This window comes from Furipterus horrens, unplaced genomic scaffold (assembly GCF_987537825.1).
Source record: "Furipterus horrens unplaced genomic scaffold, mFurHor1.1.pri manual_scaffold_5, whole genome shotgun sequence".
NCBI classification, from domain to species: Eukaryota; Metazoa; Chordata; class Mammalia; order Chiroptera; family Furipteridae; genus Furipterus; species Furipterus horrens.
This window is the reverse complement of record NW_028327175.1, coordinates 19,959,345-19,985,899: the sequence shown is the minus strand read 5'-3', so window position 1 is coordinate 19,985,899 and position 26,555 is coordinate 19,959,345. Positions and strand designations below refer to the sequence as shown.

The window sequence follows — 26,555 nt, the reverse complement described above, 5'->3', positions numbered from 1 at the left end:
CTTTATCTGGCCAGATCTTGGCAGTTTAATTCCCTAATGTTTTTGTTTGTTTTCCCTCATCTTTACCTTCTTTTCTATATACTGCTATTGCCATTGTTATTCTGTCAAACATTGTCTCACTCAGAATGTAAAAGTAAAATTTAACTCAATCCTTACTGATTTCCAGTCTTTTGTTCAACATATGTTATAAAATATTATATTCATTGTTCCAAAAGACAAATCTCATGAAGTCACTCATTGCTGGAAAACTTTCATGTCTACCAGTTACACACAGGAAAGGGATGGCTTTCCAGCTTCTTCCCAGGAGGACTTAACCTGCCTTTCCAGCATTTGATCCTGGTTTCACTCTCCCACATGCCCTCCACCCTTGCCTACACAGACTAACAAGGATAATCTGTCCTGCACTACTACCCACATGATTTCTAAAATTTTCAGACTTTCTTATAATAATAATACAGGTCCTATATTTCTGATTCTTTAAACAAATATACACTCTAGCCTGCCTTCCCAGCTTGGTGACAGTTGACATGATTGTTAATTTTATGTCTGAAGTTGGTTAGACTATGGTACCTACTTATTTATCAAACACTAATATAGATGTTGCTTTTAAGCTGTTTTATAGAAATGATTAATACCTACAATCAGTTGAATAAAAGGAAAAATTTCCTTCCATAATGTGAATGGGCCTCATCCAATCGGTTGTAAGCCTTAAGACTAAAACTGAGGTTTCCTTGAGAAGAAATTCTGCCTAAAGTTTGCCACATGAACCTCTGCCTGAGTTTCCAGCATGCTGACTTACCTTGTTGATTGTGGGAAATCACAACATGAGAGCAAATTCCTTAAAGTAAATCTCTCAATAGGTAGGTAGGTAGATAGATTTTACACAGATATGTGAAATATAGGATAGGATGCATAAATGTTATTGGCATGTTTCTATGGAGAACCATGATTGGTTCTTTTCTGTGTTACTATAGAATGTTGCCATTTCCTCAATAGTAACAGTTATTAGTCTAAATTGTATTGCTCCTGTGTCTTTCAGCTTTTTTAGATATGGACTACTGGAAATTCTCCATATTTTACACTAATTACCATCCATAAGATGCACGATAAATACACCATTAAAGAGAAAAGCAAACATATTTGTGATTTCTTCTTAGTTGTCTGATGTCAAAAGTCCACTTCAATGATTTTTATGTTTTTAATATAGTGAAGAATTGACAGCATATGTTATCTTAGGAGACTGAAGCTGGGAGGGAAGATAACTTTCTGTATATTGAGACCTGCTAAGGATAACATACAACTTATTCCCTTTCTGAAAAAGAAAGCACCTGACTTATTAAACATTAAAGAACTATAGTTTCAAAAGTATGGAAACTGGTCACTTGTCTTCGAATTAATATGTGTGAAGTATTTTATATGTGAATGTGATTTTAATGCCTGGAGGTTTGATCATGTTTACTTAGAGTACTTATTGGAATACAAATATTTCTTACCAAAACACAAAGATTCAAATAGATGGTTCAGTTGTAAGCCTATTCTTTAATTATTATTTTTTTCTGAATGGACAATTTAAAATGTGTTTTATTGGACACAAAAACAAACATATTAATCCTTTAATTCTACTTAATATGTGCCACTATTTCATAAGTCTCTTATTTTTCCTCTTCTTTCAGGCAAATTTTTCTAGCTTCTCTTAGCAAAATTGTCATGTTCATATGCTTTACCCTCAAATGCCCATGCATCCTCAACTTTAGTCTTGCGCAGTATGTATTACCACCACTAGATGTCACTACTTTCTTCGCAAAAACAACTAGATAGCCTTGATTCACAGAAAACCAGACTGATATATACATAATTTATTGAATCTAAAAGTCAGTGCTGTCTGGGAGGAGTCATTTGGATGCAGTAAAATTTTAATTAGTATTATATTTACTATTTAAAGATCACTAAAAGCCTGTCACATGGGGATCAAGCACTGACAAACATTCCCGTTGTCAGAGAGATGGTCAGAGTTAATGAGAGGACGTCTAAATGACTTCCCCTCAAATATTTAAAAAAAAAAAAAAAGGAAAGAAAGATCTCTACATGTTTCCATTTATGATATTAAGGCAAACATACCTATCACATTTACAAAAAATAAATGAGAAGATATTAAACATGGTTTTTCATTTTACATTGTCATTTCTCTTTTAGAAACATTATGATATATATTACTTAAAACATTTAATTACGTATACATATATCATATATTGGCTGCAAAAACGTTCATAACATTGTAAGAGACTTTCACTCACTCGCTTATTTGTCAAGAAATATTTATTGAGGACAACAATGTCCAAACACTGTTTTAGACAAAACCTGATAAATGTCATAGTGTTTCTAATAAATAGAAAGATTTTGACTGGAAAAGAGTAATATGCCTTTAAAGTCAGATATCTTAGTTTCATTGGAAGATATTTAAAGTTTTAGAGAAACATTGATTGCTTTTAATTATTCTGGAACTACCTATCAATAACCCTCCATGTCAAGTGAACCTTTCTGTGACTTGGCACAAAAGCTAATCAGAGAAACAACGTGGTCTCTTTGGATGGTACTGTGACAAGTTTGAGGTTGTGTGGTATGTCCATTCCTTAAATTCATCTCATTTTTCTGAGCCTCCAGCAATCTAAAAGAAAATACCTGGATGAAACAGGAATAGTAGTGAGGGGAACAAAGGGTGGCCTGAGTGTTTTGATAGTCACATTTGCTTCAGCAAAGGAAAGACTCCATCTGCAGCAGCTGCTTGCAAACTGCAGATTCTTCTAATTCTACATCTGCTGCTCACATTTTGGGAAGCAGTTACACAGAGAAAAACCTTTTCCTCTGAAGTATTCATATTGTCATCCCTCTTCTGTGTCTGTCCTTGAAGGATATAAAGTTGGTCAACAGCATTTCTTGAGGACTTTGTCCTTGGAAAATGTGAGGAATACAGAAAAGACATTTTTAAAACCAGGAGGCCTTTTAGAAGTCCAGAATGACTATACGGCTTTGAGTGTTACTATCATACATTCTTTTTAAACCTTCGAATCATAAAGGAGATAAATTAATACGTGGTTAGCATTGTCTATGCATTTATCATAACATCAAGATAAGTTTAGCAAGGAGGATCCTACATCCGATCCTAAAACTAATCTCTGTACTTTGTTCCTACAGGCAGTGTATTTGCTCTTTTTTTTTTTTTTTTTTTATTTACCTTTGTTCCTCTTAAACCAATTTCCCTCTCTGACTTCCTTTATTTGCTACTGAGATGCTCTCTGTGTTTCTTTTGGTTGGTTGTTTTTTTCCAAATCAAAACTGTATGAGGCCAGAAGCAAGTGTTAGAGACCATTACCACTTCATCCTTGAAGATCCTTTTTGAATTAGCAAAACAGCTTCTGTAAGTCACAGCAAAGTGTGCTGAGGTCAGTCCAATCACCAGATGAAAGAGAAACACAATCCTCTCTGTTCTGGCAGTCCTCGGCGATGCCACTTCCTTTTTCCCTTTTAGATATGATGGGCGAAAATGCCGCCACAACGGACTTTCCTCTATGCAGAATGAACTAAAGTTCTGTTGTGCATTCTGCTGACTTCAAAATGGACAAAATCCATCCCTGCAACTTCAGGAACATTGAGACAAAGAGGACCATTTAAAGCTTTTCTGTGTGTAAAATTGCTGGTTTTCCTCCTTTGTTATCTGCTAATTTTAAAACACCCCTTTATCTGTGTTTCTTCAGACTACCTAACTCATTGGCATAGTCTCAGACTGCTTTTAAACATAAAGAGAGAAACCAAGAGTCTTTTCATACAATGTGTAAATGTCAAACTCGTTTATAGTAGTTTCTTACACTCTGGGGGCGCCCCAACTAGACAACTTTAATTGGTACATTTCAGAAGAATGTGCTGTATTAGAGGGTGACTTTTTTTCAGAAACATTTTAATAATAATAAAAAGATAATCTAATCTCAAAAAGATTATTCACCAGATTGGTGGAGGAAATAAAGGATAAAAATAATCTCTAGCTCCACAGACTGAGCTGAAGAAAATTATTTCTTATATCAATTTTTTAATAATTTTTGTCCAGTTATTTCAAACAATAATACTCATTATTACCTTACTATAGGCTACTGCTTTACTAGAAATATAGTGATTACCTGAGTATAGATTGCTTTTTGAAAAGTTGCTTCATATTTAAGCACAATGTTATTTAGAGTGTTCTTTATATGTAGACAATGTTGATGCATGAGGTTGATTGATATGAAAATACTTTTGTCAAACATCATCCAATATTTCTTGCTTTGACTAGGTAATTGAGATACATCTAAACTGAAGTTAAATTCTTAAATTCTCATGATAGCAAGAAGAGTCAACAATTAGAGTCCAAAGTCACAAATTTTACCACTGTTGTCACTACTTAATAACTTCTTGAACATGAAGACACTTTCTAATATTTGCTGAGTTTCAATTACCTTATCTAGGAGGTAGAAGTAACCATTCAGTTACTCCCTAATTTGTTTAGAAATATTTATTAAGCATCTTTTTTGTGCAACATTATACATATTCTATTTATAATAGTGGGCTGATGTGAAAATTAAATAAGAAGATAGTTATTTTAAAATGAGTTCCAAATAACTACAAAATTATTTTTGTAAAATAAAAGTAATTTTAGAATTCTAATTTATTCCATATAATAGTATAAAATAAAAACAGAAACCAAGTGTCCAGCCTCAGACAACTGTTCAACTAAATCAAGCTATAGCCACACAGTGGACTATTTAGATTTCCAAAAGAACAAGGAAGGATAAGCTGATATGGAAAGCCTTCCAAAATATAGTACTAATGCATAAATAAAGGTATAAAACAAACTTCTGTTAAAAATAAGAAACAGATACACACAGGGATATACATGAATATACCTGCAAGGATGCACAATATGTGTACATGTATGTTTCTACATGTAGGCCAGTATGTGTTGTGCATTCTGGTGGGGAGGGGCGCTTACGGGAAAGAAAAACAAGCTTTCTCCTTCTCTCTTTACTCCTCATCGTTGCTCTTCTCCTTCCATCTCTTCCTCTCCTTCCTCCCACTCTTCGGGTCTTCTTCTAACTCTTCTAATCGTGTTTGTATGGTTCATCATTTATCGTGTTGTGTTTAAAAATTAAACGTTTTCCCAGTGATGGGGTCATGTGCAAATTTAAGATATTTGTTTTCATTTTCTTTAAATTTCTGTATTAAAAGATAATGGGTAATTTAAAATGTTTATTCAATTTAGTCATGTTTTGAGAATATTAGCAAACTTTAAAACTTTAAAAATCTGAAAGAAGAGGTCAGGGGAAAATGATTCTTGCTGGAACTAATGCCATGTGTGATACATAAATATGTAACACTTCCTTTTTTCCTTTTTCCTCACTTTTCTCAATTAACTGAGGGAAAATATTCAGTCATAAATATGTCTTCTCTTTCTTAGATCCTTTCATTCATTTATTCATTCATCCATCTAGGTTTTTAAATTTACTTATTTATTTATTAGGCATATATTCAGTGTATATACCTTGTCTCAATGTTCTATGTGATAAGCATACAAAGATGAATAAAGCATAAAGTTTATGCATTTTAAGGAACTTAAGATCTCCAGTTATTTAAACTAAAATATCTACAACGTATGTGAGGTCCGGTAGTAGACATACGTTAATTGTAGAGAAATGGGGGAGGAAAAGGTAAGACAGCTAAATCTGCTTTATGTTGATGTCAGGAAAATCTTAGCAAAGAGGATCCACTGCAACAGAGTGCTTAGAAATTATGGTAATCAAGTGGTGTGTGCGTGGAGTAAATCATTTTAGGAAAGGACATGAAAAGAATAGCCAAGCAGGATTAAAGCAGTTTAGGAGAGAGCAAGACGGTGGCGTAGGAGTTCCAAGAGCTCAAGCAGAAGCTGAGAATTGTACGATGTTATGGGAATGCAACAGAGCAACAGGATAGCGTAAGGGAAGTTTTGAGAGTCAGGTCATAATGGTGTGAGGTTAAAGGGCATTTTACTCTAGCAAATGGGAAGCATTTTATAAGCAGAAAAAATATTGGTTCAAAATCTGACAAGGTAGTAGCTTTAGTTATTGCTAACCATCCTTTTCCTCTAATACATTTTTTCCCTTCTGACCCTCATTCAATTTCTCCTCACAAGTCCGTTTTCAAGATCCTGAGAAATAGAATCCTTCTTTTTATTTCATTTTCCTCTCAATTCCCTTCTTTTCTTCCACTAGGCTTAGACAGAGAGCAAGTGAGTGAGTAAAAATTCTTTAAAAAATATAAGCTTTTTTGAAGTACATACCTAATTGAAAATGTGTGTACGTTTTAATCTATTACACCTCTAGGCACACACAGAAATACTTTCATTCTTACATGGCCACAAGGATGTATGTTGAAACTTATTTATAGAAATGCTCTTTAAAATAGCAAAACCTGGAATCAACTTAATTATCTTTTAATAAGGACATGAGAAAGTCAATTTTAGTATGTTCATGTTATAGAGAAGTATGAAGCCTTCTAAAAATTGAGTTAGCTGCATATGTAATGAAAAGGTAAAAAAAAAAAAAAAAAGGAACACTAGGTAAATATATGTAACCTTAATAAAAGTTGTACTAAGATATTAAATTATATATGTGGCTGATACACTTCTGTACAAATATAAATTGTAGAAAAAATGTTGACTATATAGTACATAAAAATAAGATAAAATGGTTCCACTTTGAATTTCATATAATCTGAATCTTTTAATCTCTTCAAAAATATATGATAATCATATTTTTAAAATACCAACAAGTTGTTTAAGATTTAACAGTAACTTTGGCAAGATACATATTTTAATGGGTTTTACATGAAATTTTTTCAATTTCTTTCATTCAGTGAAATACTTAAGTTTATTGCCTTCTCATTTTTCTTTATTAAAATAAAGCATTCACATTCATCAAAAAATTGGTTTTAGATTACAGAAATTATTTCAATGATAATCACAAACAATGCATCTCAATTACTAAAATGTACAAAGGAGGGAGTTGTAATATTATGCATAAATAGCTTTTAAGACAAAATAGAAAAAGATTACAAATTGCATTGTGATTTTATCCCTGAAAACTTAGATACCTATTCCGCTATTAATTATAATCACTTTAAAAGCTTTATATCTTCTTTGAATATACTTTGTCAGTTTTTACCTAATGAACTCACATTTTTCTTTTCTTTCTAATAATTAAAATATCTGAGAAAATATATTAAAAATAATTTTGTGTGCTCTCATGCCAAATAAAAATATCAAAAGCAATATATGCAAAACTATGATTTATTGAAAGTCTCTAATTCCAAAAATAGGTAAAACTCCCTTAGGACTTTGAACTTTATCATGGAGGGAGAACAAGCCTGCTTATGTTTAAAATGCATTAATTTTATTATCAATCTTTTTTTTGCAAAACTAAAAACTTTAAAATTTGTGTTTATTTGACATAAATGAGAGAATAATAGTAGTTTTCTTACATGTAAAAGACCTTGTCAAGTTTATTTCACTTGTGAAGTTTACAATTGTTTCAGAAAATGGTTGAATTATAAAAACTCACCCCCCACCACCACTGAAACAAAATCCCTGAGAATAAAAAAGTGTAAGAAACTAGTTTAATATTCAATTAAATCTATTTTTCTTCAGAAAGTGATTTATGTAAATTTAATTATATGCAGTTACTTCATGTACCACATAGTTAACCTTATTACTAGGTAATCCAAATGTAATGGGTAGAGAAAACTGTACATGCATCTTTGGACAACCCCTCCCTCCTTCCCTCTTTAGCTCTCTTTCTCACTACTCTTCACAGTTATTTTGAAAAACAAAATCATTCATCTGAGATTACAACAAAAATTCAGAATTTTCTATATACCATCTTTATGCCTATGTTTTTACTTGAAACTATAATGTTCATGAGAGAGTCAGACTTCCCAGTTATAAATATTCCCTTCACTTCAAAAAGGATTGAAGTTCTGAAATGAACTTTTGTGCACCTATTTTAATATTCACTGCTGTCTGCAAGTTAGCTGCAGGTCATTTTAGTTACCAGAAGCTGCACTAATGTGCAATATCTTTCTATGACTATTTCTAGGTAAAATTTTGCAGGCACTTGCCTCCAGCCAAAGGTAAGCTTTAGGAGAGCAACATAATCTCTGAGAGAAAAACGTGAAATAACCTGATGATCCAAACATCAAAAGGAGATACAACTTGTTTGACAATTTTTTAAGTAAGATAATGGTTTCAGAGACTGTTCAACATTTATGAAAAGATTAAAATTAAGATAATGGAGTCATTTTACCAAATGTAGTCTTAAATCAATAAAATCATTTTTCATTATGTAAAAATTTTTTGAGCTCACATGTTTCAAATTATGAATAATTTGTTGATTTATGCTTAAAGCCAAACTTAAAAAAATATGACTGGTCCTTCCCATCAAGAAACTTGACTCAAAGCCTGTTCCACTAAATGAAGCTTAAGTTAGTGGTTGTGTGCTTGGAAGTAGTTGAATTCAAATAACTCTTTGGGCCAAAACATTTATGTCATATACTTATCAAACTGGTTGGTGTTCTTTGACTTTGCAGTATCCCATAAATTCAGTGGCAAGGCATTTAGTAGGAAGAGCATTGTGTGAAAAGTCTTTCCATGTTGAATCAGTGTGAATGATGGAAGCATCCTCACTCACTACTCACTACTGCAGCAACTCAAGAATGAACTGTATTTAAACTTATATAGAACAAATACAATTGCAGACTAGAAAACAGGAGTTAATACTGTAGTGTTGCTGTGTAAAGCAATTTAGAATTTAATAATTAACTGCAGACATTATTTTTAATCATTGCCTTATTAATTTGGCAGGTTTTAAAGAGAAGTTTTATCAAAGAATTACCAAGACAAGCTAAAAAGTACATTTCAGGCTATAGTGCAAAATTAAACTATGGGAGACCTTGCTCAAAAATTATTAAAACTTCATCATGGTAACAGAAGAGATTTAATGAAGTGCAGTGCCCTTCTAGCACAGAACATTGTGCAAATGCACAGGCCACAGACCTATAATAACAGTCCTAAAATGAGGTAGTCATAAATATAAAAGTTTAAGGCTAGGGCCCAGACCCATGTTTTCATACAAAACAGCATACACATCTGTATCAATACATATGTGTTTATGTGATCTCAGAATTAGATTTTAGAGGGATTTTATAGAATGCCTAGTCCAACCTAGTCTTATTACAAAGGAGAAAACTGAACCATAGAGCACTTCAGTAATATCAGTAGTTGAGATAAAAATCAAGTAACCTTATCCCAAACACACTTAGGACTTTCTCCTGACAGCCAGTTTAGTGCTCCTTCTATCACGGTAGGTGGAAGACCTCCCTGCTTTCCATCACTGGGAAACTGAACAGCACATTTCTTCTCTAATTCAATGTCTGAAAGGGTTTTTGAATGGTTTGTTTCATTTTGGGTTCAACAGGATAAAGGATGCTGATGGCATGAAGAGAGAAGAAGAATTTTGAGGGACTGCATGATGATTGCTATCTAGAAGAAAAAATAGAAGTAGAGGGATTATTTAATTTGTTGTCAAATCTGGGGCACTTTGGAGAGTTGAGACAATAAAATGTTGGGAAAATAATAAGAATATTATTTCACTGCAGTGCAACAATGTTTCTCAAAATTATTATTGTCTTTATTATTTATATTATTAGTTATAATTAGATATGCTATTTTTTCATTATACTGATTATCTTATGGTTTGGAATATGCAGTTAATATTTATTTAGACAATTAATATTAGATTAATAAATATAGGAATAAAAATTAGGCATTAAGATGTTCTTTGGAAGTTTGATAAAAATTACAACATGATATCTCTCAGTTATGAAAATAATTATACGCAAATAGACACCAATTACAAGCTAAAATTCCGAAGTGAGACTACATTTTGGAACTCTGTGTGTTGCTTATAACTATCAGAGCATCTGTCTGTTTTTTTTTGTTTGTTTTTTTATTATAAAACTAGAGATTTTACTATTGGAAAAACAAGTAATGTTCTGGAATAGGAAGAGGTCAGTTATTAATTGAATCGGTGTTTGGCTGGTCTCAGTAACTTTTGTTCTCTAGGTACTATTTCATTATGATTACGAGCAAAGAATTTACCCTCTCTTAAATGCAAACAGAAGATTAGCAGGGGTTTATGAGCAGACAGAACAAAGCTGTGTGAGTGACATGGGTTGATTTGTCTGGGAGAAGTACTTGCCCCAGGAGACAACAAGACATTACGTGTTGTTGAGTAGAGTGATTATACAACGAGTTCCCTTGTGACAGTCACATCCAAGAACTTTAGTGGCAGATAGGATGGCTGACAGCACTAATTATTTAGTTCAGATTATTTTCAGGTGCGATGTTAGATTGTTATGCATTAAGGTCTTTAATACTTATACAGCCTTACATAGTCCCGTTTTACAAATGAGAAGTTAGGTGTTCATAAATGTCATTCAGAAGGAAATTAATGGAGCTAATATTGTCTTAATCAAATGCCAATCTATTTTCTCATAAAATAGAGGTTCCAAAATGGTCCTAAAATAAAATTAATTATAAAAAGACAAATGGCTTAATATATAAAATGTACTGCATGTGTCAATGAGCAGAGTCAATCTCCAGTAATACAGGGATAAGTTATTTGAACTATATGTTCCCCTTAAAACAACCAGAAATACCAATTATTGTACATTTTAAACAATATTTACAAAGTAGATATTTTAAGTATTCTATTTTATTTATATCATTAAATTTTTTAGCCTTTTTTATATATTGTTCGATAGAATTTCTTGGATCTGTGTATTGAAAATTTTCTTAAAAATTGCAAAACTTTAGGCAATTGTTTCTTCAAGTATTTTATGTTTCATTTTAGGCCTCTTATCTTTCCTGGACACTAATTATACAAATGTTTCATGTATGTCATCCCATGTCACTTAATCTCTTAATCAGCTTAATCATTTTCCTCTTTTATTTGAGATGAGATAATTTTAAAGACACTGTTTTCAATGTCACTTGTATTTTTGTTTTTTCAATAGTTGCAACCTGCTATTTCATTTTGCCAGTTAATTTTTAATTGTATGTTTCACTTGTTATTTCAATTATGTCTACTATACAAAATTTTCTTTTTTATTCTATCTTTATGACATTTTTCTTAGTTTTAAAATAGATTTGCAGTCGTCATCGGCAGCCGTCTGTCTCGAGAGACGATGGTGTAGCTTCTTAAGAGTCAATCTGCACCGCCGAGAATGGTTGTGCAGTCCGACTCGGGAGTGACACGGTATCTGTCTCCTCCCGTGTTGAATCGACATCTTGCGATGACGCTGGAGTGTCCTCTCCAGTGAAGCTGAAGCTACAGAGCCTGGGCAGGGTGATATGGAGGGTCTGCTGTTGCTCATGCAGGAGACACCCCCTCTCTTCGCAGCTGAAGGGTCCAAGGGAAAGACGGAGTCAATACAGCTTGGCTTCAGGTGCGCCGCAGGAGTTGCCAGTGTTGACTACAACGTCAAACCGCCTTAGGGACTCCGGCTCCGGATTTTCTGTCGGGGTTTACTCCCTTAGCCTTTCCCCTGAAGAGGTATGCCGCAAGGCAGCGGAGGTTTTTTGGAGTCAGAGTTTTCCTTCTCTGATGTGCCCTGACTGGAAGATCGAACCAGCGACACTTAGCTCGCAGGCCGACGCTCAATCCACTGAGCCAAACCAGCCAGGGTAGATTTGCAGTAAATATCTGTTAATTTCAACACTTCAGTCATTGTGATGTTTATTATTATTGACTGTTTTTTTAATTCTTGAATACTGATAAAATAGTTTTTGCCTTTCTGCATAACCTATATTTTCACTATATGCTATATATTTAGAATACTATGTTTTAGAAATCTGGATATTGTCTACTTGTAAAGGCCTTAAGACAGTTGCAGTTAAATTATTGGCAGATCCTTTTGATCCTGTAAAGCCTACTTTATCTTTCGTTGAGGAAAGTCTCTTAAATTTTTGTTCATAGACACAGGGCATAGCTGTTATGGAAAATAATGGTCCTTACTCCTAACACAAAGCATTTCTGGTCCATCACATAAATGTCTGAGCTGTTCGGTGAAATCTCTCCCCTGTGTCAAGTCAATAAATTCGACATCTCAACATCTCCCTGACCTGTATTACCTCCAGTGGACATATTTCCTCAGTATCTTTTTTATATTTCATACCCATCATGTCTCATTTCTTATGTTCTGAGTCCTTATTTCAAATATTTTGGATAAATAATATTTCACAAAATGAATTTATTTTTGAAAGGAAATGTTTGTGGAAATGCCCTAATATAATTTACTAAGACCAAGGATGAAGATAAAGCAAATGTAATTGATGACATATTTCCAAATCTAAAAACCCTGCAGGAGAAAAAGCTACTGAAGAAAGGTGGGAGAAAATGACTAGCATTCACTGAAACCCCTCTAGAGTTTAGTTTTTTTAAAGTGGTATCTCTCACAATCTTTATGACAATACATGATGTCAAATAATACTTATCATCTAAGCTTTACAAAAAAAAAAAAAGCAAATTAAAAAAAAAAAACATAAACTTTTCCAAACACTCCTTCATAATTCTTCAACGTTTAAATTTATATTTTTAGTGCTCTAGGGTCTTCTTTGTTTCCCTTAAAAGATTCTGCCTTTCTATAATTAAGAAAGTTTGTTGTTATCAGTATTCCACAAATATAATTTTAGCCTTGGCCTTCTCAGTGGTACTAATCCTTTTTTAAGATACTTTCCAAAAATCACCCTCATGAAAAATAAATATGTGGACCCCCAAAACAATCTTTAAAAGACTTATTTCTTCTTTTGTTTACCAAATAACAATCTTACTACTGTAATAAAAAACATTCTAAAATATTTAATTCTAAGAGCTCTCTCACGATTAGAAGCTCTGAATGTGCTAGTATCATTAAAAACTTACACACAAAGACAATGTTCTTGGCAATAGGGTGTGTGGCCCTATTATGGTTCCGATAACATACAAGTTATGTTTTAAAAAATACCAAATAGAATTTCCATATATTCTATTTATGCTTCCTTTTTATACAGGGCCAAAACCAGACCTATTAGAAAGTGATTTTTCATAAGCCCCTTTGTATTCTGATGTTTAGAATTCTTTGTTAGTTTAAGTAGTACCAGATTATTATTTTTAAGAGTAAGGGATAAGTAATATAGTTAGTAAAAATTTATATAACCTTGAATAATTCTAGAATATCCATTCTGACTAATTAGGCAAAAAAAAAAAAAAAGAAATAGAAAAAGGGAACTCAGTTTAAATAATAAATAAATATATTTAACAATAGAAATAGAAATATAATCTTATGAGTGAGTCGTTTCTGCATGAGGCCTCTAGCTAAATAAGCACTAAGTATTAGTTATGAAAAATATTCTATAAAGATAATAAATTCTTTCAGAAATGGAAATTATATTTTTAGACTATTTGGGAAACTGGAGATGTTTTCTCCTCTTATAATAAAGTTTCTACTAAATTCTTATGATAACAATGTTTTCAGAATAAATCATTTCAAGGTCAAACAGCATATACTTGATTAAACATAGGCAAAAAGAAAAAAAAAAAGGGCATGAAATAAAATAATTGCATATTCAGGCTGCCAGTTTCCTTCTTATCTAATTTAAAATGTGCAGTAGCTAATCATGTTGTGGTACTTCCTCACCATCAAAGCATTTAATGAAATCATTTTATTGCAATGTTTTTCTTACAAGCAAAGTTAACATGGATGACAGTCGATACGTTATTTTTTTTTCCAGTTTTGTGGCCAGTTAAACAAATTGTACTAAATTTTGATATTTATTTTTGTTAATTATTGTTAAATTTGTACCTTTTTATTTTCTTATTTTCAAGCTTCAGACTTTTGGTCAGAAATGAAAATAGTGCCAACCTTGATCAATTTACCTTATTTCCAAACAACTTCCCTGTAACAGTTACTGGATAGTACTTGTTAATACTGGTTGCTGTTATTAAATCTGTTTTCAGTAATTTTTTTAGTTTCTCTTTCATCACTTATATCTTGGTGAGACAAAAAAAAAGAAAGAAAGAAATCTTTATAAATCCTGAAAATCATATGGAATAAGAATATTTCAACTCAATCTGAAGATCATCTTTCAACATTCTTAGTTTTTGTTTTAAACTTTTATATTAAAAAATATGGCTACATAACTGAAAGAATTATTATTGTAGGGAAATAAGAAATATTTTCATATGAACTTTTAGTAGTTTGAGACAGTGTTCAAGTGATTTCAATAAAGTCAAACCATTCCTTTAAGCATTGGTTGAATGGAGCATCTGATTTTATTCCACATCTAGTGTGAGACTTGCCTCCACTCCATTTTATCTGTTCCTTTCTTCCCTTCCTTTCTCCTTTCCTACCTTCTTCCTTTCCTTCCTTCTTTTCCTGTCTCTTTGAGGAGGTATTTCCTACAATAAACACTTTTTTATCTCATAGGTATATTTAAAATACAGACCTTATTTTAGCCTCCTCTCTGATACTCAATCCACTACCTCAACTTTTCCTATGAAGGGTTGATAGCAAACACTTTAGTCTTGGGAGCAATATAGTCTCTGTTGCCAACTCTGTGAAACTAGTGTGAAAGCAGGCACAGACATTATTACGTACGTAAATGTTCATGTGACTGTATATTCCACTAAAAACTGGTGATGTGCTGGTTTTAGCCCACAGAGCATGGTTCGCTGCCCCTGCAACCAGACCTTTAGAATGAATGCTTTCTGAAGACAGGAGCTTTGTCAGTTTTCCTCACTGTTCTAACCCCAGGACCTAAAAGTGCCTGGTAACTAAAAGGTATCCCATTGGAATCTGTTAAATATCATCGTCAGCAGCCGTCCGTCTCGAGAGACGATGGTGTAGCTTCTTAAGAGTCTATCTGCACCGCCGAGAATGGCTGTGCAGTCCGACTCGGGAGTGACACAGTATCTGTCTCCTCCCGTGTTGAATCGACATCTTGTGATGACGCTGGAGTGTCCTCTCCAGTGAAGCTGAAGCTACAGAGCCTGGGCAGGGTGATATGGAGGGTCTGCTGTTGCCCATGCAGCAGACCCCCCCCCTCTCTTCGCAGCTGAAGGGTCCAAGGGAAAGATGGAGTCAATACAGCTTGGCTTCAGGTGCGCCGCAGGAGTTGCCGGTGTTGACTACAACGTCAAACCGCCTTAGGGACTCCGGCTCCGGATTTTCTGTCGGGGTTTACTCCCTTAGCCTTTCCCCTGAAGAGGTATGCCGCAAGGCAGCGGAGGTTTTTTGGAGTCAGAGTTTTCCTTCTCTGATGTGCCCTGACTGGAAGATCGAACCAGCGACACTTAGCTCGCAGTCCGACGCTCAATCCACTGAGCCAAACCAGCCAGGGGAATCTGTTAAATATACACCTAGAATAATGCATGTGGTAAAATACAATGTTATATGATTTGGAAAACACTTGGATCCTGTGGAAATCAAAGTTTTACTGAGGAACTATTTAGCTTGATGATGAATTACTATGCTTAGGATGATAAAGGGAATTCCTTTTTTTTCATTTGACTCAGGTGCTGCACTTGGTTTTGATTGTGAATTTGGTTAAACATAAACAGATTTCCCAGGTTAATTTCTGGGTATATTTGTATATAGTGACATGCTCTTCACTGATTTTGAATTTGAATTACATGTACTTGTCACACCAAGTTATTTCTAGACATAGATTTCAAGTCCTCCATCATGTTTGGGTTAAAGATCTCATTAACTTAGTGGTCCTGCCATCTTGTCTGTCTTTGAGTCTGTTCATTTGATGGCACGTTTTCACCTTGATGGATGAGTATAATCCATCAGTGTCTGGTTGCTTGAAGTTATTTTCCTTAATACTAAGCTTATTTTATGTCCATCTTCTTCTTGAATGCATTGCACAATGGAAAGCAGAAACAAAAATTGTTTTAGAAAATTTAGCTGACAACCACATGGAATACCCAGTATAAGCTTTTGAACCTCAGAGAACCCCTGTTGCCAGCGGGGTTCACATAGCTGCAACTGCTCTCCCATGATGACGTGTCATAAAGCAAGAAACAACTGGGCCAAGGTAGCCCTCTGCCTGCTTTTGTATACAAACACTATCCAGAATAGAGCAAATAAGGAAAAACAGTCCCTCAGCTGGAAGACAGCTTTAAAGAAAAATGATGTTTAGAGCCATCCCGCCAGTAGCTGGCAAAGCAGTTTTTACAAAACATATTTAATGTTTACAACCACTTGGAGGCTGGGGAAATAGTAACACTTTGAAAATATGTTTAATGTTTTGAAGTACTCAGTGGCCAAAAAGCAACTCCTGCTAACATATATTTAATGCTTAGAGTCATTTGGCTGTTAGGGGAAAAAAAGGAACTTCTTGTTAATTTTTAACATTTATTGCTGATCAGTGGCTGCTAAAGCAACTATCAATGTAGCATGCTTTATGTTTGGGGACACGCTGCGCTGCTACAAAAACAATTCATACACTTCTCTCAAAGCCATAAAATACTGTCAATACCATTACCTTTGCAATTGTACTACTAATAAAATCATAGGACTCAAGTATGGGAATAATATGCTCCCTGAACACATAGTCATAACATCCTATGGCCCTGAAAATAGTTGTGTCATGCTGTGTGCTGTGGACATATCACTGCTGACATTGGAGGGATCACCAGGCCTTGCTCAATTTCATCAAAGGTGTTTAAGTGACTTAGCAGATTCTAAAGCAGACGAGCCATCTGATAATTGATGCTTCTTACAAATCAACAGCTTGTCTCCACTCGTGAAGGTAAAAGAGTACTCTACACCAAAGAAAATTTAAATTGGAATAGAAAGTCTGTAAGGTTTTTAAATAGATTTGGTGCAGTTTGTAGGAAAAAAAAAAAAGGGCAGTAGAGAATATTGAGGTCATGTGTCAGAGGGAGTAACTATATGAAAAAATAAAAAGACTTAGATAATTAGCGGGGACCTCAAGAACTTAGGCTTTTTCTCCTACTAGTTTCTTGAGAACCATCACCAAATTTTAACAGGATTCTCCCTCGTTTATTAAGCCCAATTTTTCTAGGCATATACACTTTCTCTTTTATCGCTTGCAATGACTCTGGGAATAAGGCATTTGTAGTCCTCATTTGCAGGTAAGGAAACCAAAGCACAATGAGGTCAAAAGCCTATGCAGATACTTAAAAAAGGAAATGCAGAGCAGACAATTGGACTCGTAAATTCAATCCCATGTACTGAGTTGACTAGAACATGTTACCAGAGTCCTGAGTTCTGCCCACTCTCTCAGTGTAGAGTCATTTTGTTTCTTAATTGACTGTAAGAAGAGAACTGATACTTTCCAACATGTAAAAGAAGTTTCAAAACCCAGTATTTCAGCAAAAATAGAATTTGGTCTTACCAAACATTTCTTTGGTCATCCTCAGTCTCTCGTATAAAATTTTGGATAGCTCAACAAATTAAGAAGCAAAAATGGAATGAAGGACACCTGTTTTAAACACCACTAATGCATATGAAAATACAACCCAGAGACAGGTGATTCTAGGAACACTTTAAGTCCCATTACGAATCAAAGATAACTCCTTCCTCTTCATTGATCTCCTATAATAATTTAGTTTTCAGGCCTAGCAGGGATGGGGAGAAGTAGGCTTTTGTGCTGGCAGAGACATGGGGATGGAGTTGGGCTGGAGCTGCAACAGACCAGAGCAAGGTATTGGAGCTGGAGCAGACTGAGGAAGGTGTCCACACAGAAGCACAGGTAATTGTCTCAGTGATCCACTGAAATGAGGAAGCAATCTGTGTGGATGGATTTAGAGAGCTAGTGAGGTGAGCAAGTCCCCTACATTGAAAGAGAGAAAACAGTGGAAATAGCCAGTTCAGATGGTCAAGGCTGGAATGGAGTCATCAGGGCATCTGCAAGGCTTTGGAAGGGTTGGTGACAGGGAAAGTTTGGCTATAAATAGGAACTTGATCAAATAAGAAAATATATTCAACTCCTGAGCAGCAGGACTCAGTTGGTTGAGTGTCCTGCAAAGTAAAATGTCACAGGTTGGATTCAGGCTAGGGCACATGCCTGGGTTGTGGGCCGGTCCTGCCTTGAGGCATGTAGGACACACAGGCAGACATGGTCAAAAGACAAAGCCATGGTAGCGACTGTAAAATCTTCTCTTAAGATCTTAAAATGATCAAGATAGTCCATTGACTTACTGCCTACTCAGTCCAATCCTCTCTTAAGAGATTAACGGTACAAGTATTTCAAAGAGCCTCTCCACCAAACAGTAAGGATCCCAATTCAGGTAAGGGCTTTGTCCTTCATACAGCTCAGGTAAGTTCAAGGTAGGGAAGGAGTTATCTTTAAGAGATTTGTTGATGAATTTAGTTAACCCCAAGAAAACTCATGGCTATCCATACTACTTATAAAGTTCTTAAAAAGTTATACATGTAAAAATATCACAAGCGTAGAATGACAGAGAAAAGAAAGAAATTGTACAGTGAGGGGAGGCCTTTGGACCCATTGAATTCTATTTGAGGGAAGCTAAATAAGAGAACTGCTTGGTTGCAAGTAGATGCTATATTTAATGAAAAAGGAAGGATTACTTCAGCAGGTAGAATCAAGAGCCCAGGCAATGGAACTAAGAACCCTGGACAACTATTTCTAGGCCTTGAACCTAATCAAAGAGCTTTCATTATTTACTGGTTAGATTTCAGAAATGTAATGGACCATTAACTCCTATATGCTGTGCATTTCCCCTTTTTGAACAGAAATGTCATAAAGTTATCTCATGTATATCTTACCATTGTAGGCTGGGTTTGTGGGTTAATAACAGGTCTCTTCAGCATCACAGGTCTACGGAATAAGAGGAAGTAAATCCAAGATGTCTCAATTGTACCCTCATTTAGATGAGTGTCTGAACTTTGAACTTGTGCAATAGTATGACAAAAATGTGGGCATCCTAGAAGGGGGCCAAGTGTATTTTGCATGACAGAACAACATGAATAATCGTGGGAAGATGGTGTGATGCTGGAAATCAAGACTTCTGATTTGAGGTATGTTTACATGCCTCTCGGTCCAGGTGTTTAATGATCCGAGCAGCGAGCTGGACTCGCTGGTGCTGACAGTCTCTGACTGCTCAGGCCTCAGGATGTTAAGGGCATACTGTGACTTAAAAAGAATCTTGCTGAGTACTCCATCTTTCCTGGTGTTGATAAAGAAATCAAACAAAAATAAGCACAAATGGTGTTTAACCTTGATGGTTTTCTGTTAGTGTTTAAGGAACAGTGCATCTGTTCCGTAGCCTTAAAAGAATAAGTGATTGGATTTCTGTTTTTGAATTTATAGAGGATATATAGACTTGTTTATCAGGAAGCGTTCTCTTCAGTTAATCCTTTAAGCTTCCTCTGTTGTAAGTTTCAAGTACATTGTAATCATTCCTGGGATGTGCCTGTGAGCTCACTCCTGGACTCTCCCTGTTGATTAGCATATCTGCAAAATCCAATAAAAGGAGGGTGCTTGCACTGCTCAGTGCTGATCCTGCCTGAACATGCAGCAGCCCTCAGATGGTGCCACATTCTGTCTGCTGGAATTGCTTCCGCGCCCTCGACCACAAAGTACTACAGCAATGGTGGAGTGTGGCAGACAGACTATAAGAGGGTCCTCAATGATCCCAGATTCCTTGTATTCATGGTTTTGTATAATCTTATTCCCTGAATTTGGGCTGGACTTACTACTAACAATTAAAATAGAGCAGAAGAAATGGGACCTCACTTTCAAGGTTAGGCTATAAATAATTTGTGGTTTTGATCAGAAATGTTTTCTCTCTCTTTTAGACAGATACCCCCGAGGGAAGCCATGTTTAATGTCATCCCATAGTGAGGTCCATGTTGCATTGGAATACATGGAAGAAAATTCCTATATCCTCACAATTAAGCAATTAGATCATACAGTAGCCTCAGTCAGTAACTTGGCTGCAACCTCTTGAGAGACCTTGCACCAGAGGTGCCTTGCTAAGCCACTCTTGAATATCCATTCTCCTGTGAGAAATTAATGCATGTTGATTTACACTGCTAAGTTTTGGGTTACTTTTTTCTGCAGCCATAGATAACTAATACAAAACCTTTATGAGGTAATAAAAATAAACATCATGTGTAATGGGGCAAATAGAAATTATGTTTCACTTGATAGGACACAGAAAGAATACAGCATCACCTCTGTGATGTACCTAACAAAGATGAATATGCTAAATTAATATAGGAGGAAACATCAGAAAAACCCAATATGAGTCTTACTTTATTAAAAAAAAAAAAAAAAAACAGAAGTCTTCAAAACTGTTAAGAGTCACAGAAGTTAAAAAAAAAAAAAGTGAAGAACTTTTCTAGACAGAAGGAAACTAAAGAGACATGGCATTTAAATGCAATATGTAATTTTGAACGTGAACATTTTGTTTTATAAGACATTGTTGAGGCATTTGATGAAACCAGAATGGAGTTTAAGGATTAGATTGCAATGATGCATTAAAGTTAATTTCCTGACTTTAAGCATTATATTTTGATCTTACAAAGAGAATATCTTTGTTTATAGAAAACAGTCAATATTTTGTCTTTAACTTCCTGGCAAAGACTCTGTTTATGGGACACAGAAAAACCAGAGAGAGTTCACCTGTTACTACTATACTACTTGAGCTGCTCTCTGCGGTCATGGCTGGCTCATGGGATAAGGTAATAAATCTGCTTTAAATCTGCTTTATCATTTCTTGGTTTGTCTACCCATGGCACTTTTGTAAAAGCAAGAAAATGTGGATATTTATATATATTTATACATTATAATAATGATAGAATAAATTAATATTAAGTGTAGTCACAACCTTCCTATTTCCACCCCAGAACTGGGTTATTTAAATATGACTATATAGAAAATATTCTCTTTTTAACAATCTACTAAAAAATCTACCAAAATTTTCATCTTAAATTTATCCCCAAACTTCATGTCAAAGAAAATAAAATTCAGATTAAGAAAACAAAGAGAATATTTTAATAGCTATTTTTAAACCTAAGTGTAATCGACCTATTTCTTAACATTATTGGATAAGATATATCTATTCCTCAGATTTTGTTTTAACTGGGGACCTTCATTCTCAAATTAATATAATACAATTAATAATATAATATAATATAACACAATACTCATTCCAAAGAAACAGCTTACCTGAGATGAAAACTAAATTTAAGCTCCCCAAAGATATTTTAGAAATCACTAACCCTAAAGTAAATGTATAATTAATTGCAATTAATTTTATCTAAAGAGCCTGAGAGTCATTCCTACTTTGTGATACATAGGTGTTTTTATATAAAAATAATGATCAAACAGTAAACAGCAGTGCATGGACATACTGTAATGATTAAATAAAATAGGAAATGGAAATATCTAATTAGATCATCTGGCCCCTAACTATTGTTCAGAAAGTGGTAGGTTTCCACATAAATTATGATCCAGAAATAATATCTATTAAATGTGTCATAGAGACCTGGTTACCAATAACTCAATCAGCTGCCTCGAAATGACTTAGCCTAGACGGAGGAAGACAATACAAGTATGAATATGTATTTGAAGACGTTAAACCTCCCAGCACGCCAGGAAAAGGAACTTAAACTGCATACCCTACGGATGCATAATTACCAGACATGGAAGAGGGCACATTACTGTAATTCATTGTTACTCTAGTGATCTTAAAGAATTAAGACCACATTCATAATGACCAAATTTGTCTCCAAGGAGTACCCCTGAGTTGGGGAATCTGGATCATTAAGTAATTTCCTCAGGTTGGAGTAAAAGCACTTTACCTATGAATATTACTTCTATGGAATATTGAATGTCTCACAAGTTAGTAACAAAGTGACCTTTCTCTTAAACAATTCATAGATTCACTAAAATTTTCTTCAACTTTCAGGAACTAAATATATTCCACAGTCTTAGATGTCTTAACTATTGATTCTCCTCTGAAATCTTTACCTACCCTGCTTACTACCATCCCTGCTTTGTACATTTATGTTCTTTATAATTTTCACTTTATTTAATATTCATTCCAGGTTTAATTGTTCATAGGACTTTTAGATGTACACTCAATTATTGCTAAATAGACATTTGCATAATGAACTTTATTTCGATTTTCCGGTATCCTATAGTATAAATAAGCTATTTTACAACACGTATTTTACACTGCTTGATTCTTGTCTTTTACTGGAAATGAAATAGCAACATTCTCAGTTACTGAGAAAGAACAGTGGTTTCCTAGAGAATATCTCAAACACAGATATATATATATATGTATAAAACTGGCAGTGGGATTTGCTGAAACAATAGATATACTGCCCAATATGCCATCATGAGCTTCATAGGGTCTAGACCAAAAATTATTTTGAAATTCTAAGGAAAATGATACAGAGTCAGGAGTTGTCTAGATGGGGGATGAAGAAAGAAAATAGAGAAAAAATAATTATTGGACAAAATGGCTTAGAGCAGCGAAGCATGTCTCTATGGTAAGAAGGGTGCGTTTGGGAATGGAGTTCAAGACCTCTAGAAAAATCAGTACAATGTCTGGATGCAACTTCATTTTGTTAGATTTTGGTTACCTTTTGGTTGGCCACATAAAAGCAAAAACAACACGTACTGCAAATCTAACGGGGTCTCCTGTCTTTTTTGGTTATATGTGCATAGGCAGGATTGTGGAGGATTGCAAAATTAGTGCTTGGCAGATATTCAATTTCTAATATTTTACCTGTATGTGGTGTTTATAATTTTCAGTAGTTATCTAAAAATATTTTATTGTGTAAATGCAGTATATTCTACCGTAGCTCTTTCTGATACTTCGTGGCAGGCGGCAAAGCAAACTATGTCTCCACCACATAAGTATATGAAAGCTATTTTGTTCTCTTACTTACCTACCACTTGCCTGACTTTCCAGATTTATTTCTCTCTTCAGGAACTAGCTGTGAGCTCCTTATTTAAGGGCTCAAACTCAGCAGCTATCCTTTATCCTAACTGGCACCACAGAAGACTTAATTGTTTATATTGTAAGAGAATGTTCTAATAGTGCAGAGAGGTGTATATGTTTGCTTTCAGGATGCTGTTTCAGTAATAAAGTGTCATTGAGGATCATGAATTCATGAAAATATCTCCAATTTTCATGAAGTCAGCACCAGGTTAAACCATTTATTACTAAAGAACATTGTCTTCTTAAAAGCCATACTGTTTCTCAAACGATTACCTTCATTTTTCTCTCCCTGTAAAAGCAAAGCACAATTTTTAAAAATCACAGTTCTCTATTTTCAGAGTCTGCTTTTCTAATAAGACCTCCTCCAATTGTATTTCTTAATCTCTAGCAACCAGAGCATCGTATAAAAGAGGCAGCTCAAAAATACAGCAGAAACAAGGTAACATACAGCCTTGAGTATGTACACAAAAATTTTAAATTCAGGCGAACTTCTCTGAGCAGATTTCTCAGGTCAAGGAGAGAAAATGGTCTTTGAATGCCTGATGAGGTCACAGACACAATTTCAAGTGCATTTATGGTAAATCTATGTGACAACTTCTATAGCCAGTAACTTGCTTCTGCCCTCAGGGTAGTCTGTGCAAACCTCCTGTGGGTCTCCAATGATGATAAGGGCTACAGATACCCCCCCACCCCCACCCCTGAGGACTGTCAGACTTCGGAGATATTAGCAACCGCTCACATAAGAGTTTCACATTGTTACCTGGAAATGATGAGTAGCTTTACCTTGCAGGTGTGCTAGAAACTAAAATGCACTTTGGAAAAACAAACAAACAAACAACAACAAAAAAAAAAAACTGTGGGATTGACAATAGTGACGGAGGAATAAACACCATAATGTAAAGTTGTCATTAAAGATGGAATCCTTAACTCATCGACATTAAAATACTAATTACAGGACTGTGTACACTTAGGTCATTATTGAAATGTAGGTGGCCTATAGGCACAAAGGCAACACAGCCCTTTCTAGACCACCTTCACTCTCAGATGTGATAGATACATGCTTTGGAAAAGTTACTTTCAGCCAAGAATTACTGTCTGGCATTTGGTAAGTGTGGTGGTGACCTCCAGCTACATAGGTATTTGGAATTGTAATGACAATCAATTTCATTCCAAAGTGAGTTTTACACTTAAAGTATAAAAGAATTCTATGATTTCAGGGAAATGCAATGATTGGAAAAATGCAAAGAATAGTATATATCCTAGATGTTTATGTAGCTATTTGTGTATTTAGAATGCAGCAAGAAATATTAAATAGAATTAGGAAAAGCTAAATGAAAATAATTGTATCCTCTATGGTAAAAGAATGATCTTCTGGGTTACAAATAAGATGTTTATATCGACCAGCAGGAAATAAATATGAAAAGACCTGATAGCAGCTGACAGAATTTTGGTTTGTCTACTCACCCACAGGAGACATTTCTGGGACACTGGCAACATACGGTCCATCCAAAAACTTGGGCTCGTTATCATTGATATCCTGAACTTTGATGATGAATTCGGATTCAGGCTCCAGGGGCTTCCTGGTTTCTATGTCCACAGCCTGAGCACGAAGCGTGTAGAAAGGTTTTTCTTCTCTGTCCAGGCTCCTTATTGCGTGGATGTCCCCTGTAGTTTCATCAATGGTAAAGACGCTGCCAGCGCCATCTCCTGAGAGGGTGTACTTGACAGTGCCCTCACCCTTATCTAAGTCAGAATGGAGCTTTGGAGGGGGAACGGAGAGAGAGACAGAGAGAGAATGAATGAGGCTGCTAAAGGCATGGTTCTAGGTTAAAAAACTTTACTTGTGGTTCGATTTTTTTAATCAGAAAAGTTAAACAAAATAATGTCTTTTAAATGTTTGTTTTTAATAAACAGTTTAAACACACACACAAAGTTTGAAAAATACATGACGAACACCTGTATATCCTAAAAAAATCATTCACCTTTTAGTCTACTTGACTTTTTACATAGATAAATCACATATCTATCCATCATTTTAGCCTTCTGTAATCTTACTTCTTAATACATTGCAGAGATCAGAAGTAAAGCCCCTAAATACATCAGCATGCATAAATACAACTATTTTGAGCATTTTCACTGGTTTACTTCTTTAATAGGCTTTTGGGGATATATTTTTATTTAAAATGCACAAACATTAAGTGTACTTATTGTTTCATTTTAAATAATTGTAATTATAAGAAATTTTCTTATAAATGCCAAATCTTAAGCCTTCCAAATATATTGAAGGTAGAAATCAGGCCCTAAATTTAGTGGGAAATAAAGTGAAGGTACCCAAAGCACGTTGGTTTTTTTCATTTGGGAGGAGAACAGCGTTTTGGCAGAGCGGGACAGCTTTGTTACACATAATACAGTTATCTCATTTTGACAGGCTGACTTTCCGTGAGTTATTCAAAACAGTATTACTATCCAAATGATGGGTAGGATTGCCGGTTATCCTTGCATATTCACAGACAAATGGCTTGTTCTAAGTCACTCTATATATTTGAAAACTTGAAGAAAACTTTTAAACGTCTGCTAATTTCTTCTGAAATTCAAGAAATATATATATAATTCACTATCATAACATGAAATAGGCTATACATAAATAGCATAGGGCAGAGGAACAAAAAGAAGAGAGCTTATCATTGTGATACTATAAGTCAGCGGTGTTCAAATGGGAATCCATTTATAAATCTATTCTTAGAAATCTATAAATTATTCAAAATTAATAAGTATGTTATATTTATTAACTTATATAAATAATATGTGATATGTAATTCTTTAATAATACGTATACTCATAAATGTTTTTATACCTGCATAGTTAATATAAAAATTTTTTAAATATGTAGTATTCATATAAATAAACTATTATTTTTCATTCAGATGCTGATCTAAAATGTTTTAAACCATTCTCATTCATTTGGGTACAGCATCTGATTTCAATGCCCAAGCCTTTATATTTAAAATTTCATTTCAGTCAACAGATCAGTCAAAGAAAAAGTGTTAAACTTTTAAAGTATCCATAGCCATTTGTGCTGTGCTTTAAAATCTGCAGACTACCACAGCTCTCTTGCAAAATTTTGGTTAATGAACAAATTTTGTTTTTCTTTATGTTTCAACACACACACACACACACACACAAAAAAAAAACAGCTTTGAAAATATTTTAAGTTATATAAATATACTTTTGCCAAAGGACGGCCTGGTATTAGCATTATTAATATAAAAATAAACTCAATTGTAGTTACATCTTTGCTCTTAAATTTCACATTCTGGTTTAGATTCAATATGATATCATCTTTCAAATTAGTGTTATTAAAATACATTGATTCATTTTGTAAATTTGTATTGATTTCAAAATTTGCCCTGAATGTATATTTGTATATGAGTATAAGCAAATGATTTATAC

At 34.4% G+C, this 26,555-nt stretch overlaps 1 protein-coding gene across 1 annotated transcript in view; it reads right to left on the bottom strand.

Annotated features, from left to right (window-relative positions):
* The window catches only part of CDH12 (cadherin 12), a 231,730-nt gene that overhangs the window by 136,439 nt on the left and 68,736 nt on the right, over positions 1-26,555 (bottom strand). Inside the window, exon 3 of the mRNA XM_090278898.1 lies at positions 24,570-24,864. Coding sequence (XP_090135024.1) covers positions 24,570-24,864 — 295 coding nt within the window. The remainder of the gene's footprint in view (positions 1-24,569; positions 24,865-26,555) is intronic.